The following is a 17,164-nucleotide window of genomic DNA, read 5'->3' as shown; positions in this document are numbered from 1 at the left end:
GGGATAAAGGAAACTTCACATGCTTTCTGAAATGTTGGATATTGGGCTACTGTGTTACATTTTTCCTTATAAAGGACCAATTGTACCATAAGACTCATCCTGCTTCTAAAATTTTTGATTTTTCCTTTCTTGGAGAAAGATTTACTCTGCCCTGATAGTATTAGTTTTAACATTATTGTAGCAGCTCCCTCTGATTGCAAACTGTCTACTGAGGAATGTAGTTACCACTATTAGAGCTATTATAACTAATAGTTATAAATATTTCATGTGCCCACGTAAGGTTAATTTGAGTGCAGTGATGTAAGCAGCATGTTAATTTAGTGTTTTCCAGGGAAACACATTAAGCTGGCACCATCCTCTCTGGTTAGATTAAAAACTTTAAAATTTGTTGGTTAAAAAAAATTTTGTTGGTTATTTTGCCATAGAGTTTGTGTGTATAATATGTATAACTCTTTATTGAATTTTTTGCTCATGAGGATTTTAAGACACTACATTTAAATTATAGTAGTTCCCTCTTACCTTCAGTTTCACTTTTTGTGGTTTTAGTTACTTGTAGTTATCTGTGTTTCAAAAATATTAAATGGAAAATTCGTAAGTTTTATGTTGTATGTTTTTCTGAGTATCATGATGAAATCTTATTCCACCTGGCTCTCTCCTGTTCATGATGTGGCTCATTCCTTTGTCCACCCTGTACAAACAGTAAAATAAGATACTTTGAGAGAGAGACCACATTCACATTACTTTTATTATAGTATATTGTTATAATCACTGTTTCATTAGTTGTTAATCTTTTCTCGTTTCTAATTTATAAATTAAACTTTATTCTAGATGTGTGTGTAGAATAAACATAACATATATATAGGATTTGGTACTGGAGATCTTGAAATGTACTCCCTGAATATTGGGAGGTGGGGAAGCTATTGTAATAAGAGTAAAAAAAATTAAATTTCAAGTAAAGAATAATTAAAACAATGAACTGTAGAAAATTAAATCTAAAGGTAAAACAAAAATTGAAGTTGTATATCTGGTTAAACCAGGGCATGAGAGTTACCTAGCAGCTGTATATCTATTCCTCTTTTCACACATCTACTAGTATTGCTAAATTTATTGTGAACCAATATAATCCAGATTTTATTTCAATAACAGTTTAATATTAAGTATAATCATTTTACTGAATACCTCTTTTATGCTAGCAGTGGACTAAACCAATAGGGATTTTAACAAAAAATTAATTTAAAAATATATATATATTTTATTGATTTTTTACAGAGAGGAAGGGAGAGGGAGAGAGAGTTAGAAACATCGATGAGAGAGAAACATCGACCAGCTGCCTCTTGCACACCCCCCACCGGGGAGGTGCCCGCAACCAATGTACATGCCCTTGACCGGAATAGAACTTGGGACCCTTCAATCCGCAGACCGACGCTCTACCACTGAGCCAAACCAGTTTCGGCTAATTTCTTATTATATAGCTATTATTCTACATTTAAATGATTCTACATGTCAGCCTATTAAGTAGAGTACATAGGTTAATGGAAACTGCTCCACACTTAAAAGCCTACCCAAGAGGATTTAATAACATAATATTGTTGGGGATAGGGTAAATGGAGAATTTTAAAATCTATTTTGTTTTTTCTGTAATTTAATACAAAAAGCTTATTTTGTTGTTTTGACAATATGTAAATGGGAAGTCACTAGGCTATATTTCTTTAAGGCATTCAAGTTGTTTTAAAAGTTTTGGGGAAGATGAGGGGTGAGGTGGGATTGAAGTAGTCTGTGATTTTACAGAAATGAAAATCTCTCAGGGATACTTGTAAAGTGATTGAAAAATATGGAACTTAAACTAGTACCAAAGACAAAATTACTTAAATCATTTGAAGATAAGTAATAGGATAGTTTATTTTATTTACCTTTAAAGTATTTATTTTAATTCTCATTGTTACAGTTTTTCATGGTGGTTGCCGTTTATTGTTACTGTTTTGTCCTAATCAGAGAGAGTGGGTAGAAGTAAAAAAAAAAAAAAAAAAAAAAGAAAAAAAAAAGATACTGTTTGCGATTATATATGACTGGAAATGACCAATCAGGGTTAGCTTTGAAAAAATGGAAATCTGCCTTATTTTTCAGCCTCCTTTTAGAGGACTCTGAAGAAGAAGAAGGTGACTTATGTAGAATTTGTCAGATGGCAGCTGCATCATCATCTAACTTGCTAATAGAGCCATGCAAGTGCACAGGAAGTTTGCAGTATGTCCATCAAGAGTGTATGAAAAAGTGGTTACAGGCGAAAATTAACTCTGGTAAGATTTAAACCTTTTTGTGTATTTTATTTTCACAATTTTTCCAAGAGATGTATGCATGAATGCATGTAATTAACAAATCATTACAATTGTCAATTTTATATTCTTACCAAAGTGTCTTGTTTTTTGAAGCAAAAACATTAAAACGCATTAGTCTTATATCATAACTTTAGTTTATACTACTATTTTTTATGTTCCATTTACCCAATAGACAACTTACTTCATAGTTTACCATGTAAGATCCTTTTGAAAAGATTTGTTTCTAATGCTATTGTCTAATGTTGTATAGAAATAATGTTAGTAGGGGTGTCGAACTCAATCAGAGAAGGGGCCAAAACCTAAAATCCAGCCTAAATCGCGGGCCGAATGGTTTACTGAACAGTCATAAACTGTCATTGTGATGGAAACGCAGCGGAGTGCAGTGATGACAGCGCGGTGCGGGCCACATTGCAAGGCCTGGCGGGACGGATTTGGCCCGCGGGCCTTGTGTTTGACACATGTGCAGAGACTCATTTGTTTCTTGAGTAAGTGTCTGTTGTGAAACCAGGCACAATTCTATATGTGAGGTATAGAGTGGTAAACAAGACAGAGGAAGTACTTGTCTTATGGGGTAATATTGCATGTTATGGGGTAATATTGCATGTTAAAGGAATGACTTGTTGAGGTGATGACATTTAAACTGAACAGAGAAGAGCCAGCTAATCCAGAATGAGGGCAAGAGCATTCCAGCAGAGGGAACAACTAGTACAAAGATTTTAAAGTGGCAATGACTTAGGTCTGAATGAAGCTTGCTTGGACTATAATTAGTGGGCAAGGAAAGGGGTGATACATTTAAAATAGGAGAGACTAGCAGAGGCTAGCTCATTTAAGCCTTCAGAAGCTAATGTCTGAAATTAGATTTTTATTTTAATTATGAGGGAAGCCACTGAAGGGTAGTGGAGTGAAATGATCTTTTATTTTGGCTGCCATGTGGAGGGTGGCTCTTAGGGGGACAAGAGTAGCAGTAGAGAAGCTAACTAGTAGTCTATTGTGGCAACTAACCAGAAAACTGTCTTATAAGAGAGAAGTGGTAATGGAGGTGATACAAATAGGTTTTTGTATGTGTGTGTATTTTGGAGATAGATTTGCTGGTGGATTGGATATGGTGAAGGAGAAAGAACAATTAGGAAGCCTATATTTTTGTCATGAGCTGCTAAGTAAGTGGTAGGTTCATTTGCTGAAATAAAGAAGACTGGGACTTGAATAAATTTGGGAAAGATATCAAGAGTTTTGTTTTATAAATATTATGTATGAATTGCTTATTAACCAGATGGAAATGTCAACTGGGCAACTTGCTAGACAAGCTGGATATTTCACAGGATATTAGCACTGGGAATTACAATTTTGAGAATCATAAGCACATACATAATACTTTTAGTATTGGGATTAAATTAGGCCATTTAGAAAAGAGCAGATATCCAAGAAACTAGCCCAAGACAGAGCCTTGACGTTTAGTGGGGGCAGAAGAGATTTGAGGAGCAGACTCAGTCTAGTAAGAAAAAAAGCTTAAAAAATAAGTGTTGTGCAAGCCAAGAAAAGGAAGTGTTGTTTTAAGGAGGGTGTAATCAACCCAGTCAAATATACTACCAAGAGATACGAACAAAGAAATGACAGTTGAGTGTGTGTGTGTGTGTGTGTGTGTGTGTGTAACGAGAGAGAGAGAGAGAGAGAGAGAGAGAGAGAGAGAGAGAGAGAGAGAGAGAGAGGGAGAGAGGGAGAGGGAGGGGGGGGATCCAGGGCACAGGTCAAGTAGTTAGCCTTTAATAGGAATTAAGGTTTTAAAAAAAATTACAAGAAGGCTAGAAGGATGTTGATCAGTTGTTTAGGTAAGAAGATGCTTGGATTGCTATATAATTGCTGCTTAGTTAAGGGAGGTAGTAAGGTCTTCAGATGGTTAGGGGACAGTTTTAGAGATTTTGATGTGTGTGGAAAATACCATTCTAAGGTGTTTTTAGGAAGTATCAGTTTCATAAAAATCAGTGACCATGAATATGCTTCTCAAGTGAGGTAGATACATATAATTTTATTCTTTTTCACATTGTTATTTATTTTACTTTATTCTTTTATTTATCTTTATTATTAAAAGTATTACGGATGTCCCCCTCCCTCCTCTCTTCTCCCTTCCCCACCCCACATTGACACACTCCAGCCTGCACCAGCCCCCTCCAGGCCTTCACCACACTATTGTCTGTGTCCATGGGCTGTGAATATATGCATATAAGTTCCCCAGTTAATCTCTCCCCTCCACCCATAAGCCCTGCCTTTCCTCCAAGATTTGTCAGTCTGTTCCATGCGTCTATGTCTCTGGATCTATTTTGTTCATTAGTTTATTTTGTTCATTAGATTCCATATCAGTGAGATCATGTGATACTAATCTTTCTCTGACTGGCTCATTTCACTTAGCACAGTATTCTCCAGGTCCATCCATGTTTTCTCAAAGGGCATAAGAAATCCTTTTTTTTTTTTTACAGCTGCATAGTTTTACATGGTGTAAATGTACCACAGCTTTTTTTATCCACTCATCTACGGATGGCCACTTGGGCTGTTTCTAGATCTCAGCTATTATAAATTAATGCTCCTATGAACATAGGGGTGCATACATTCTTTCTGGTTGGTGCTTTTGGTTTCTTAGGATATATTCCTAGCAATGGGATCACTGGATCAAATGGCAGTCCATTTTTAATATTTTGAGGCAATTCCATACTGTTTTCTATAGTGGCTGTCCCAGTCTTCATTCCCTCCAGCAGTGTGTGAGGGTTCACTTTTCTCCACATCTTTGCCAGCACTTGTCATTTGTTGATTTGTTGATGATAGCCATTCTAACATGTATGAGGTGATACTTTATTAGCATTTTAATTTGCATCTCTCATGATTAATGATTTTGATAATTAGTGATGTTTTTCATATATCTCTTGGTCATCTGTGTGTCCACTTTGGAGAAGTATCTACTTAGGTTCTTTGCCCATTTTTAATTGGTTTGCTTGTATTCCTTTTGTAAAGTTGTATGAGTTCTTTATATATTTTGGAAATTAACTCCTTATCAGATGTATCATTGGCAATTTTTTTAAATTTTATTTTATTGCTTATTTTATTACAAATGTAGTACATATATCTCCTTTTTTCCCCCATTGACCTTTCCCCAGCCTCCCTATCCCCTGTCGCATGCCCTTATCCCACCGCACCCCCCAGAGTCTTGTGTTGGCAAATATGTTTTTCCATGCAGTGGGTTTTCTTTTCATTTTGTTGATGGTTTCTTGTGCAGAAAGGAGCTCTCTATTTTGATGTATTCCCATTTGTTCGTTTTTTCAATATATTTTAAAAATTGATTTCAGAGCGGAAAGGAGAGAGAAAGAGATAGAAACATCAATAATGAGAGGGAATCAATGATTGGCTGTCCCTGCATGCCCCACACTGGGGATCAAGCCCGCAACACAGGCTTATGCCCTGACCAGGAATCAAACCATGACCTTCTCTGGTTCATAGGTCAATGCTCAACCACTGAGCCACAATGGCTAGGCCCATTTGTTTATTTTCTCCTTAGTTTCCCTTACCCTAGGAGATGTATCAGCAAACCTAGTGCTGCTGCCTATGGTTTCTTTTAAGATTTTTATGGTTTCATGACAGATTTAAGCCTTCTGTCCATTTTTAGTTTTTTCTACTATATGGTCTAAATTGATGGTCTAGTTTCATTATTTTACATGTATTTGTCCAATTTTCCCAACACCATTTATTGAAGTGTCTGTTTACTCCATTATATGCACTTGCCTCCTTAGTCTAATATTGAGCAATTAATTGAGCATAATGGCTTAGGTTGAGTTCTGGGGTCTTTATTCTGTTCTAGTGATCTACCGTATATGCCTGTTCTTGTGCCAGTACCAGATGTTTTGAATACTGTGGCTTTGTGATATAGCTTAATATCTGGTATTGTGATCCCTGCAATTACTGTGGCTATTTAGAGTCTATTTTGGGGGGCAGGAGGGATTCTGTATATGAATTTTTGGAATGTTTGATCTAGATCTGTGAAATCTGCTGTTGGTATTTTAATAGGGATTGCATTAAATACATAGATTGCTTTGGGCAGTATGGACATTTTAATGATGTTGATTCTACCAACCCATAAACATGTTATATTTAGAAACAGCTTTTAGATGCCTGGCTACAGCCACAGATTTGAGTTCAGGGGGGTTGAGATCTTTTTTCTTTTTAAATATGTTTTTAAATAGAGAGGAAGAGTGAGGGAGAGAAACATCGATCAGCTGCCTGCCTCCTGGGAATGCCCTGCCAAGAATTGAACTGGTGCCATTTTGGTGTTTGAGCCAACTTCTAACCAACTGAGTCACAGCAGCCAGGGCAGGGTTTTAGGGTCTTTACCAACAAATATGATGAAGGCAAGGGTATTTGTAAGGCCATAATTATGTTTATAGTAATTAAAATCCGGAGGGAATAAGTATATCAGAAAATGGATAGTGAGAAAATGGAAGGGTCAGTCTCATTGCCATTGAAGAGAATTGCCAGATTAGGTGAGTTAGAATTATGAGAAATTGTAGATACACAGGAGGAAAGGTTACTTAAAATAGAGATTTAGGGTTAGTGAAGTAAACTGTGATGACAGGGCCAAGGGTGTGACCATACAATTGGTAGTTGTGGTGGGGGAAAGTAATACTGGAAGCAAGGATGTTGAGGAAGTCAGAGTCAGAAGGAAATGGTCTATGTGGATGTTGAAATTGCCAGGAATAACTTGGTAAAGAAGAGAGAGAGGCAGATGTTCAAGTCATTAATTATAAATATTTCTCTCTTCCCTGGCCAGCTGTCTGGTTCCTTGAGTAGGGGCAGCTGAGGATTGAGAAAAAGAGACACAGAGATAGAAGGAAAAGGTTGGGCCAGGTGGGACAGCTGTCCTCTGATGGAGAGACAATGACCCAGAGCCGATATAGCATATTTATTTTATACAGCAAGATACCAGGAAGTTTTACTAAAGCCTAACACAAAGGAGATTATATGCATTCTTCTAGTTTCTTTGTAATTGTCACTTCTGGGTGAGCCCAGATAATCATGTTTGTTCCTGGTGCTTGGCTGGATTTAGGTGATGAAACCCACCCTCTGGCACCTGAGCTGACAACACATCTGCCTCTGGCAAGGTGTGTTTCCAGAGCATGGCTCTGCCAGGCACCAATGGATTCAGATGACAATCAGCTCAGGGACCTTTGCCAGGCGCTCTTTACAGTTAATGAATGAGGAGGGACTTGGAGGTTCAGAACAGCAATAGGTGTTGCGAGTCTCTTGTCCAATTTCCTGGTTTTGAGGTACTAGAAGGGGATTGTGAGGTAGAAAAAAGCTGCAGAAGAGGTAGGGGACACTGTGGTTTAGTCATGGAGTTGAATAGACTATTCAAAAAGAGATTAGTTATTAGAAGAATTTACCATGAGTACCTCTGGTAAATTTACAAGTGAGATAGATACATGTACCATGAGTACCAGAGCACATAGTGAAGTGACTAGTAGGGTCAAAAAGATGAGAAATTAGGCCTGATTAATAAATATATGTAATTGTGTGCGATTGAAGGTCTGATAGTGATACCTTGGAGACATAGGCCAATAGGTATTGACTTTTGATAGCTTTAATTTTAATAATCTGGAGAATTCAGGTAACCTGTTGAAGCTGGAGATTATAAGACTACTAGAAAACATTTTTCCTAAAGCCAGGTAGTAAATGTCTTCTTGGGGTGGGAGTCTTATTTTTTCTTTAAAGCTAGCCTGATCCCAAAGGATGGGCCATTTCACTTATAGCCTCTTGGCTGTATGGTGTTATGACAGCTTCATAGACTTTATTAATCACTGTGCTGGAGTGTTACTAAGATTAAGTGAGTGCTCAGCATGGTTCTTGGCACTTAGTGAAGGTCTAGAAATGTTAACTAGTCCCAAAATGAAAAAACAACTTGACTCACTTTTTAATACATTTGCAATGAGATCGTTAGTTTTGTATATATAGGAAAACAGACAGTACAGTATATTATTTAAGAACATTGGTTTTTTGAAGTTAGATGAACCTATTAATAGATTGGAATAATGGCTCCAACACTTAACTATAGGATCTTGAGTAAGTTTTCTTAATATTGGTTCTCGACCCTGGCTGCTGATCAAAGTTATCCATTGAAATTTTATAAAATATGGATGTCTTAGATCCACTCCTAAAAGTTACTAAGCAGGTTTGAGGTGGGTCTTAAGTTTCATCATAACTATAATTGAGTAATACTTCCTTGTAGGCTTATTGTGAAAGTCACATGAGATGAAGTTTATAAATAGTTCCTCACAGTACTGGGCACATGGTAAATACCCAAATGGGGTATATAAGGTTATTAGTACTTTTTAAGATAAGTACTTTTAAGAAATGATCAAGTGAATATAAATATCTCAAAAACTGACCCTTTCTGATAAATTTTCACAAGCCTTTCTTATATTTATTATAAAGACCCCATCTGGTAGAAGATTCATTCTGGTAGAGACTGATATAAACATGCATTAAGCAGTTGCTACAAAGATGAATAAATGAAGTTGAGTACAATTTTAGGCAAATGTTAGGGCCTACTGGAATGTGGTAGAAAATAATGCTAAAAGAATGGGTTAAAGAATGTTGGGATAAATGGGTTACTCCTGGCTGGGTATGGCCTTTTGAACACCTTCTGCAAATTATTTATTCCATAGAAGAGAAAAATGAAGCCTTAAGATGTGAAGTAATTTGTACTGAATGATCTCCAAGATTCATATTTGGTGATCATCATAGTTTTCCTGCTTCTAAAAATCAGAGAGTAGTTTTAAGGAATTCCTCATAAAAGAAAGCCTTCTAAATGTCTTTCACATTGTTTATATTCTCTATCAGGTCACATTATGGTCTTAACCTGATTTTGGTTCAGTGTTACAGTTATAGTAACTATCTTATGTAATTTGACTTAAGCATATTTTTGAGATAATATAAACAACTTATTACTACCTCAGAATAACATTCACTTTTCTTTTAGCTATTTTAGAGAGAATATATGTAAATTACTACTGCTGTCTTGGAATCTATGCCAAATTTTATTACTTACAGAATTGTTGTTATTAAATAGCACTAATTCTAAGTTTTATGAGCTCTTTGAATACAGGAGTTACTAATTATTCTTTTTCTGAATCTATAATATTGCACATAACAAGCACTCAACAGATGCTAGTTGAATAGAATTTAAAACATCTTCCCGGTTACTCATATGAATTCCTTTAATTTTTTGACCATTTTTTTTTTCTTTCCAATTTAAAACCCTATCTAAAAGCAAATACAGTGGGGGAAATGACTTTATGTTTAATAGACAAGACTGCTACCTACTAAATTGGAACCAGAAGATTAAGAGTAATCAGATATTGCATGCATATGAGACAAAAGCTTTTTTTTAAAATTGTGGTAAATTATATCACAGTAAAATTTTTCATTTAAACATTAAGAGTACAATTAATTCAGTGACATTGTGTGTATCCAGAATGTTATGTGATCATCATCATTATCTGTTTGCAAATCTTTTTTTTTTTTAATATATTTTTATTGACTTTTTACAGAGAGGAAGAGAGAGGGATAGAGAGTTAGAAACATCGATGAGAGAGAATCATCAATCAGCTGCCTCCTGCACACCCCCCACTGGGGATGTGCCCGCAACCAAGGTACATGCCCTTGACCCGAATCAAACCTGGGACCTTTCAGATTCCAGAGGCCAATGCTCTATCCACTGAGCCAAACCGGTTTTGGCTGCAAAACTTTTTTTTTTTTTTTTTTATCACTGCAAACTTTCCATTAAGCAATAATACCCTCCTCTCTCCCCTCCCCACCACAATCCCTGTTAACTTCTGATTTACTTTTTCTGAATTTGCCTATTCTACACTTTCATATAAATGGGATAATGTATTTATCCTTTTTGTACCTACCTATTTTGCTTAGCATAATATTTTATGTTGTGGCACATATCATGACTCGATTTTATGACAGAAAGGAGCTGCTTTGATCTGGACAAAAGCGGCTTTTTTTTCTTTTTTTTTTTTTTCTTCCCCCGAAACTGGTTTGGCTCAGTGGATAGAGCATCAGCCTGTGGACTGAAAGGTCCCAGGTTTGATTCCGGTCAAGGGCATGTACCTTGGTTGCGGGGACATCCCCGGTAGGGGGTGTGCAGGAGGCAGCTGATTGATGATTCTCTCATAAATGTTTCTAACTATCACTCTCCCTTCCTCTCAGTAAAAAAAAAAAAAAAAATCAATAATATATATATATTTTTTAAAAACTGCTGGGGATGGGAGTGAAGATCGAGAATGGGTTATTTCAAACCCAGCTCTGTCTACCTCCCATTCTTTAAAAAAAAAAAAAAAAAAGACTTTTTTTTTCTTCTTCTTCTTCCTAATCTAAAGAGGGCACTTTCCTTAAACCACAGAAGGTCTTAGGTATACATTGTCACATCAAAGATACTAGTCTGGGTATACTGCAACTAGTTGTTTGAGATACTATGTTATTAAACATTGTTTTAATGCCATCTTGCTGTCATACTGAAGGATGAATGCGGAAGTGCAGATAGCATTCCATTATCAGCTTCCCAGGATCAGTAATGTATGATTATCTAGTAGAAAAAAAACAGGTATATAAATAATGGGTGGAGGCTTAAATATCATAGAGTAGCACCTGACACACACTCTAGGTATTGGCTGGTTGCTATTTTAGGAGACATGACTAGTTTATGACAGTAATCCAGTCTATGTCCTAAGCTTAAAACTTAAAGGAAAATTTAAGTTTTTCTGAGTGCTAGAACATGATTAAAACACCAAGCTAAGGTTAACTTGTACTGTTTCTCCAGGTTCTTCCTTAGAGGCTGTGACCACCTGTGAACTCTGTAAGGAGAAGTTACAGCTCAACCTGGAGGACTTTGACGTCCATGAACTGCACAGAGCTCATGCAAATGAACAAGTTAGTATATTTTCCCTTGTTGGTAAGTGTCTCTTCTATGTTTAAAGGACAACTCTTGAAGAAAAGATTTAAAACATGGTCAGAAAACCGGCATTAAAATAATAAAAATAGTAATAATGTTCTTAATATAATTCTCTGTTACTGCATTAGGGATTATAATTATTCTTTATTTTTCTCATACCTTTTTGTCACTGAAAGGTAAATAACCAAGTCACAGGTTTTAAATTTAGATAAAATATATGCTTCCTGAAAATAATAAAAGCTTAGGAAAGTGGTCCCACAGTAGCACCCCAGAGATGTCTGAGTTACAAATGCCTCTGAGTGCTGGAACATGATTAAAACACCGACCCTGGATTGGCTTCCTATTTCTGTATTTTTTATGTTAGAATAGTTTTTAATGTATATCTGACCACATGTTCTTACTATCCTTGTTCCCTCTACCCTTCCCATTTCTGTCACCAACTTATGTTGGACAAGTTATTTTATAAAATCTTTTATTCCAAGTTCACACAGTTGTTATTTTCCTTTAGTATTTGTACCATTATAGTCTAGCTATTATTTATTAATGAATACCAGGCTTCTTTGATTATAATACTTATTCAAATATTTTCTTCTCATTTCTCAGATTCTTTTGGTATGTGTTGATAACTTCTGTTTCCCAATAATTTTGATCACTAATTTTTGTTTAAGAATTTTAAATTTTTAAATGCTGAAATGATTAAATTATATTGTTAAAATGAAAAGCTTACTTCTTAAAGGAAAATTTGGGGGGGGGGTGGAGGTAGAGAAAAAATGTTAAAGGAGATTATTAGGATGATCCTAGAGCCATACACTATCCAAGTGAGCTTAGCATATTTGTTATTAAGAGAGATATTTGATGGTGAGAAAATGCATGAATCCTTTAGAAACACTTTTTAAATGAAGAGGTAATGGGCCTCCCTCCCCTTTATTTTATTGACATGAAGTTGAGATAACATAAAAACCACTTAAATTAAAGAATTCAGTGATTATTTGTACATTTGCAATGTGCAACCACGACCTCTATCTACTTCCAACCCACTTTCATCTCTTAAAAAGAAAATTGCGTACCCATTAAGCAGTTTCTCCCCCTTGCCCCCTTTTCCACACCCCCTGGAGACTACCGGTTTATGTTCTATTTTTTGGAGTTCTCTGTTCTGAATATTTCATATTAATGGAATAATGTAGTATGTAGTCTCTTGTGGACACTTTACTTTTAAACATGGGAATAAATGGATACCCCTGAAAATGTGATTAAATCCATGAACACGTCTTAAAAATATACATAGACACAAAATCTGTATATAAATTAAGAGATTCCCAGGTTCCTTGAAGCAGTTTTGCTTACAACCAGGTTAAAAATCGACCTAGTGCAGCAGTCACCAACCTTTCAGACTTAACGAGAACCACTGCTGATTTAGTGAATGAAACATTAGGCAGTTGTAGTATAGATGTTACTCCACTAGTAATTATTGTTATTCTCTAATGAATCAGTTGTCCAAAAAATACCATTTAAGCAAGAAATTTTCTTAAATCCCCAAAGGAGTCTCTCTAGACAACTGGGCATTGGTACTTTAAAGAATAGTAGAAGAGTATGGAAAGATGGAGTAATGCAAAAAAATATATATTTTTTTTTTTCCCCTCAAAATGAGAGTAGGTTTCAAAGGATGGTTTTCTCCTGCCATTCTTCCTTCTCTAAGTACTCCATAGTGTCTCTTAAAGGTGTTTTTGGCTTTTCAGTTAAACCAGGAATGTTTGTACTGTTCTCCAGTGATTTCAATGATCCACATCTTAAGTAATTTGGAAATGTTAGGAAATAGGTGGAGTCATTGCTAAGAAAGCTTCCTGGCTTTATTCTTTGTTCTTTGTGAATCATGGATTCTGGTGGCCTGACAACCACACCCCCATTTTAGATGATTAGTTTAATATTAATATAGTTTAGTATTTCATTTCCAGTGGCTTCATTTTTTTCGAGATGTTAACCATTAACATTTTTTAAGTCTTATGGGTATATAATTTTCTTGTAAGTTAAAAATAAAATTAAGTGAAGCATTTAAAGAAACATTTAATAAATCAATTTTAAATACCATTAGTACTCTAGAATCTGATAATTTGCTGAAGTTGGTACTAATAATGTATAGTTCTTAACTTGCAGATTAAGTTAATTACCAAAATGGCACAGCTTCTAGATAGCTTGCTATATATAAAAACTACAGGACAGTTCAGATTTTAAAAACACTGTATGACTTGTAGTCTTAGCCTCAAAACAATAGAATAGTTTGGAATCAAAGAACTATTTGAGCAACAGTTACTCTACTTCCTTTTCTGTCTTCTTTTTATTTTTTATTACCATGCCTTTAAATTAATTGTATTACATAAGAATCATTTGACCTATCAGAATAGGTTTTAGTTATATGGTATATATTGAGTTTGTTGTAGATAAAGTGGTAATTTTTAAGTAAATATTTACAGTCATTTATGCAGTGAAAGTGCTAATGAGTTTTATAAAGAATCAGATTCATTCTATAATCATATGACTTAAAAGTCCTACTTTTATATAAACCATTACGTAAAGGAAGACTATATGAGATTAAAGAGGCTATTCACACATCTATTCGAACTCATTATTTGGCATTAGTAAAATTTTATGACATTATGAAGGGTAGCTCTTTATTTCCTGTTTTAAAAACATTTTATTGATTTTTTTACAGAGGAAGGAGAGGGATAGAGAGAAACATTAATCAGCTGCCTCCTGCACACTCCCTACTGCAGTTGTTCTCAACCTTTTTAATGCCGCGACCCTTTACTATATTCCTCATGTTAAACCCCCAATGATAAAATTATTTTCATTGCTACTTCTTACAGGTTGAGAACCACTAGCAGGGTCGCCTACGACCATTGGAAAACACAGATATTTACATTACGATTAACAGTAGCAAAATTACAGTTGAGGTAGCAACGAAAATAATTTTATGTTTGTGGGTCACCACAACATGAGGGTCGGGTCGTGGCATTAGAAAGGTTGAGAACCACTGCCCTACATACCCATATGTGCCCACAACAAAGGTACCTGCCCTAGACCCGAATTGAAAATGTGGGACCCTTGAGTCAGCAGGCCGACGCCCTATCTACTGAGCCAAACCAGTCAGGGCTATTTCCTGTTTTAATAGATGGCACCATATCTCTTACTAGAAGCTAGACATGAAAGAATATATTTCCTCTAGTTTATCAGTGTGCTATGACTGTCAATCTCAAGTTTACTAATTTTTCATTCTCCTTTTTCTTTTGTTTGCTTCTCTTTTGAAGGCCGAGTATGAGTTTATCAGCTCTGGTCTCTACCTAGTTGTGTTATTGCACTTGTGCGAACAAAGCTTTTCTGATATGATGGGAAATACAAGTGAACCAAGCACACGAGTCCGAGTAAGTGATGATGGAGGGGGGCGGAAGGGAGGGTGTGATGTGCCAGATGTTTGCTTTGGAAAGCAGATTGTTTTATATGCTCATATTCTATTTCCTTTGAGGACTTCTTGTGTTAAAATGTGTCTTAAAAATGAAAACATAGTAGATTTTAATAGAAATTGCTATCTTCTATATCAAGCAGCCTAATTTTCTCATAAAGCTATTTTAGAGAATTTTCTAGCTCTTAAAGGTAATTGGAATATATTTTAGTGAAAAACAGAATTGGAAGCACCAAGGGGGAAAAGTTCTCTTTTTAATTGTGAGGAGAGGAGGATGCCTTAGAAATATAACCTAGAAATCTGAACTCCAAAAACCATGAGAGAACAAGGAAATGAACTTCCATTTATTTGTTATCATGTAAAACCTTACCAATGTACTAATTTTTAAGTGAGTCCGTAATATAAACTATTTTATTTTAGATAATGGACTATTTGGTATTTCCTAGGTAATAAATTATTACCTTAATTTAACACTTAAGCTAGCTGTTAGGTAGTTGTAAATGATGCAGTTTGCCTCAGTGTACCAGAGGAAATTTGCATGCTGCTACCATGTCCATTTTGTGTAGCAGAGGCTAGGGCCACCTACATCTCATTACTGTAATAATCTGAATACTTCATATCTTTAAATATGTTCATAAACCTTTTTATTTATGTTCATTTTAGTGACAATTTAACAGTTTATGGTATTTCTTAAATTATAAAAATGTGTATTATACATTGGTAAAACATTTTTTCTGTAACCATCATATGCACATTATTATACCTGTGAGCCATTTGACAGATTATCATCATTGAGGAAAAGAGAATGAACAGTCTTAAGACCATCCAGAATTTGAGCAAAGATCTCTTGACTTCTTAGTATTTTAGAAATCATAGTACCACCTAAATCTAGTTAATGCCATAAAATGACTTCTCTCTTAAGAATGAATAAACCATATAAAGTATGTAATAAGGTCTATTGAGTTCATGCCTTTTTAAAAAGCTATAGTCAAATTAATATTAAAGTGCAAGTCATTTTTATGATTAAAAAAATACAAAATAAGGTGCAATACTTATGCACATTTATATAAGAAAATACTCCTGTTTTAATTTTCTGAATTGACCACTAAAATTGAATTCATGAATCCAACTTCTAAAGTTTTATTTTTTTCATAATTGTTGCATTACATTTATGCAAGAGAAATGTTATTTGATACAAATTCTGCATTTGCTCCCAATTTCTACATGCTTAATACATGATTAATTTATTATAATTTATAAAGAATTTAAAACAATATCCTTAAGCTTAGTAATTTTTGATGTGGGTCAAGAAAGACCCCCCTATTTAAAGGCTTAAAAATGGTGTTTGACTTTTTAAATAGAAATGAAACTCCTATACTGATTCTCTCTTCAAATCCATTTGCAACATTTCAACTACTGTATTTTTTTCTGCATTGTTTCTAGTTTATTAACCTTGCAAGAACTCTTCAGGCACATATGGAAGATCTCGAAAGTAGGTGGAATTTCCCCTCCCCAGACTTGTTGAATTTACTGTTGCAAATTAAACTCACAGAGCAAAGCCTTATGTATATATTCTCTCAAATTAGAGCTTCATTTATAGCCTTAATAATACTATTGATATGGGAAAGACTGACATTAGGTTTTTTAAAACGTTTTTTTAATGGCACTAATTTTAAAGTACAGAAGGATCTGCTTTTAACCATCAGTATATTTTATTTTCAATAAAATTTTGTTTCTGATCACCTTAATTTTCACTTAAGACGTTTGACTACTAATCAAACGACGCTTTTTAATCTTTTAGATTTTTGTATTTGTGCATGAAATTTTGTTATTCAGCTTTGTTAGATCATAAAAGATTTCCCTGGGTTTATGACAGTTGTAGAAAAATAGGGGTAAAAGAGCGCTAATTCTGAGTTCATAACAGAAGCCATAGTTTGTGGGTTCTTTTTAGTTTTGCTCCTTGTTCAGGTTCTCATGGACATCTTTAGATCCTGTTCTAGGATTAGGTCTTCTGCCTGGGCTCCTATATGAAGGCATTTAATGTCCAAATCTTTACAGGCATTTGTACAACATACCAACTTCTCAAAGTCCTACAACCTCCATGGTGCTTCATACCAGGTGGACGCAGATACTGGTGGCTCTGGAATAATTCCTGGGACTCCAAGATTACCCTGTTTAGTACTTTTTCACCCAAAGCAAGTGGTTCCCCCTGAACAAATTTGAATGCACTTTTTGAAGTGTTTTAAAATATGTATTCTCCAATTGATTGATTACCTTTTATATCATCTTCAAAATACCTGAAGTGTTGTCTGTAGTGTGCATAACATTTTCATCTTTAGTGAGTGTTCATCTTTTGAAATAAGATTTGAGGCAGATTTAGTT

The 17,164-nt window shown here is 35.1% G+C and overlaps 1 protein-coding gene across 15 annotated transcripts in view; it reads left to right on the top strand.

Moving 5' to 3' along the window:
- Positions 1–17,164, top strand: part of MARCHF7 (membrane associated ring-CH-type finger 7) — a 36,336-nt gene that overhangs the window by 16,478 nt on the left and 2,694 nt on the right. For 5 of the 15 annotated variants that reach the window (XR_004985034.2, XM_036421691.2, XM_036421695.2 and 2 more), the window contains 5 exons: positions 2,125–2,294; positions 11,197–11,306; positions 14,631–14,744; positions 16,226–16,274; positions 16,841–16,977. Coding sequence is in view for 10 of the 15 variants with exons in the window: in XM_036421691.2 (XP_036277584.1) it covers positions 2,125–2,294; positions 11,197–11,306; positions 14,631–14,744; positions 16,226–16,274; positions 16,841–16,977 (580 nt within the window). In the remaining 5 variants the exon portion in view is untranslated. Of the gene's footprint in view, positions 1–2,124; positions 2,295–5,049; positions 5,108–11,196; positions 11,329–14,630; positions 14,745–16,225; positions 16,275–16,840; positions 16,978–17,164 lie in introns of those variants that run through there. The other 10 variants (XR_004985035.2, XM_036421689.2, XM_036421693.2 and 7 more) reach the window with 7 other exon arrangements.

The sequence above is a fragment of the Pipistrellus kuhlii genome, unplaced genomic scaffold, assembly GCF_014108245.1.
Source record: "Pipistrellus kuhlii isolate mPipKuh1 unplaced genomic scaffold, mPipKuh1.p scaffold_m20_p_7, whole genome shotgun sequence".
Lineage (NCBI taxonomy): Eukaryota > Metazoa > Chordata > Mammalia > Chiroptera > Vespertilionidae > Pipistrellus > Pipistrellus kuhlii.
Note: the sequence above shows the minus strand (reverse complement) of the source record. Positions and strands in the feature narration are given on the sequence as shown.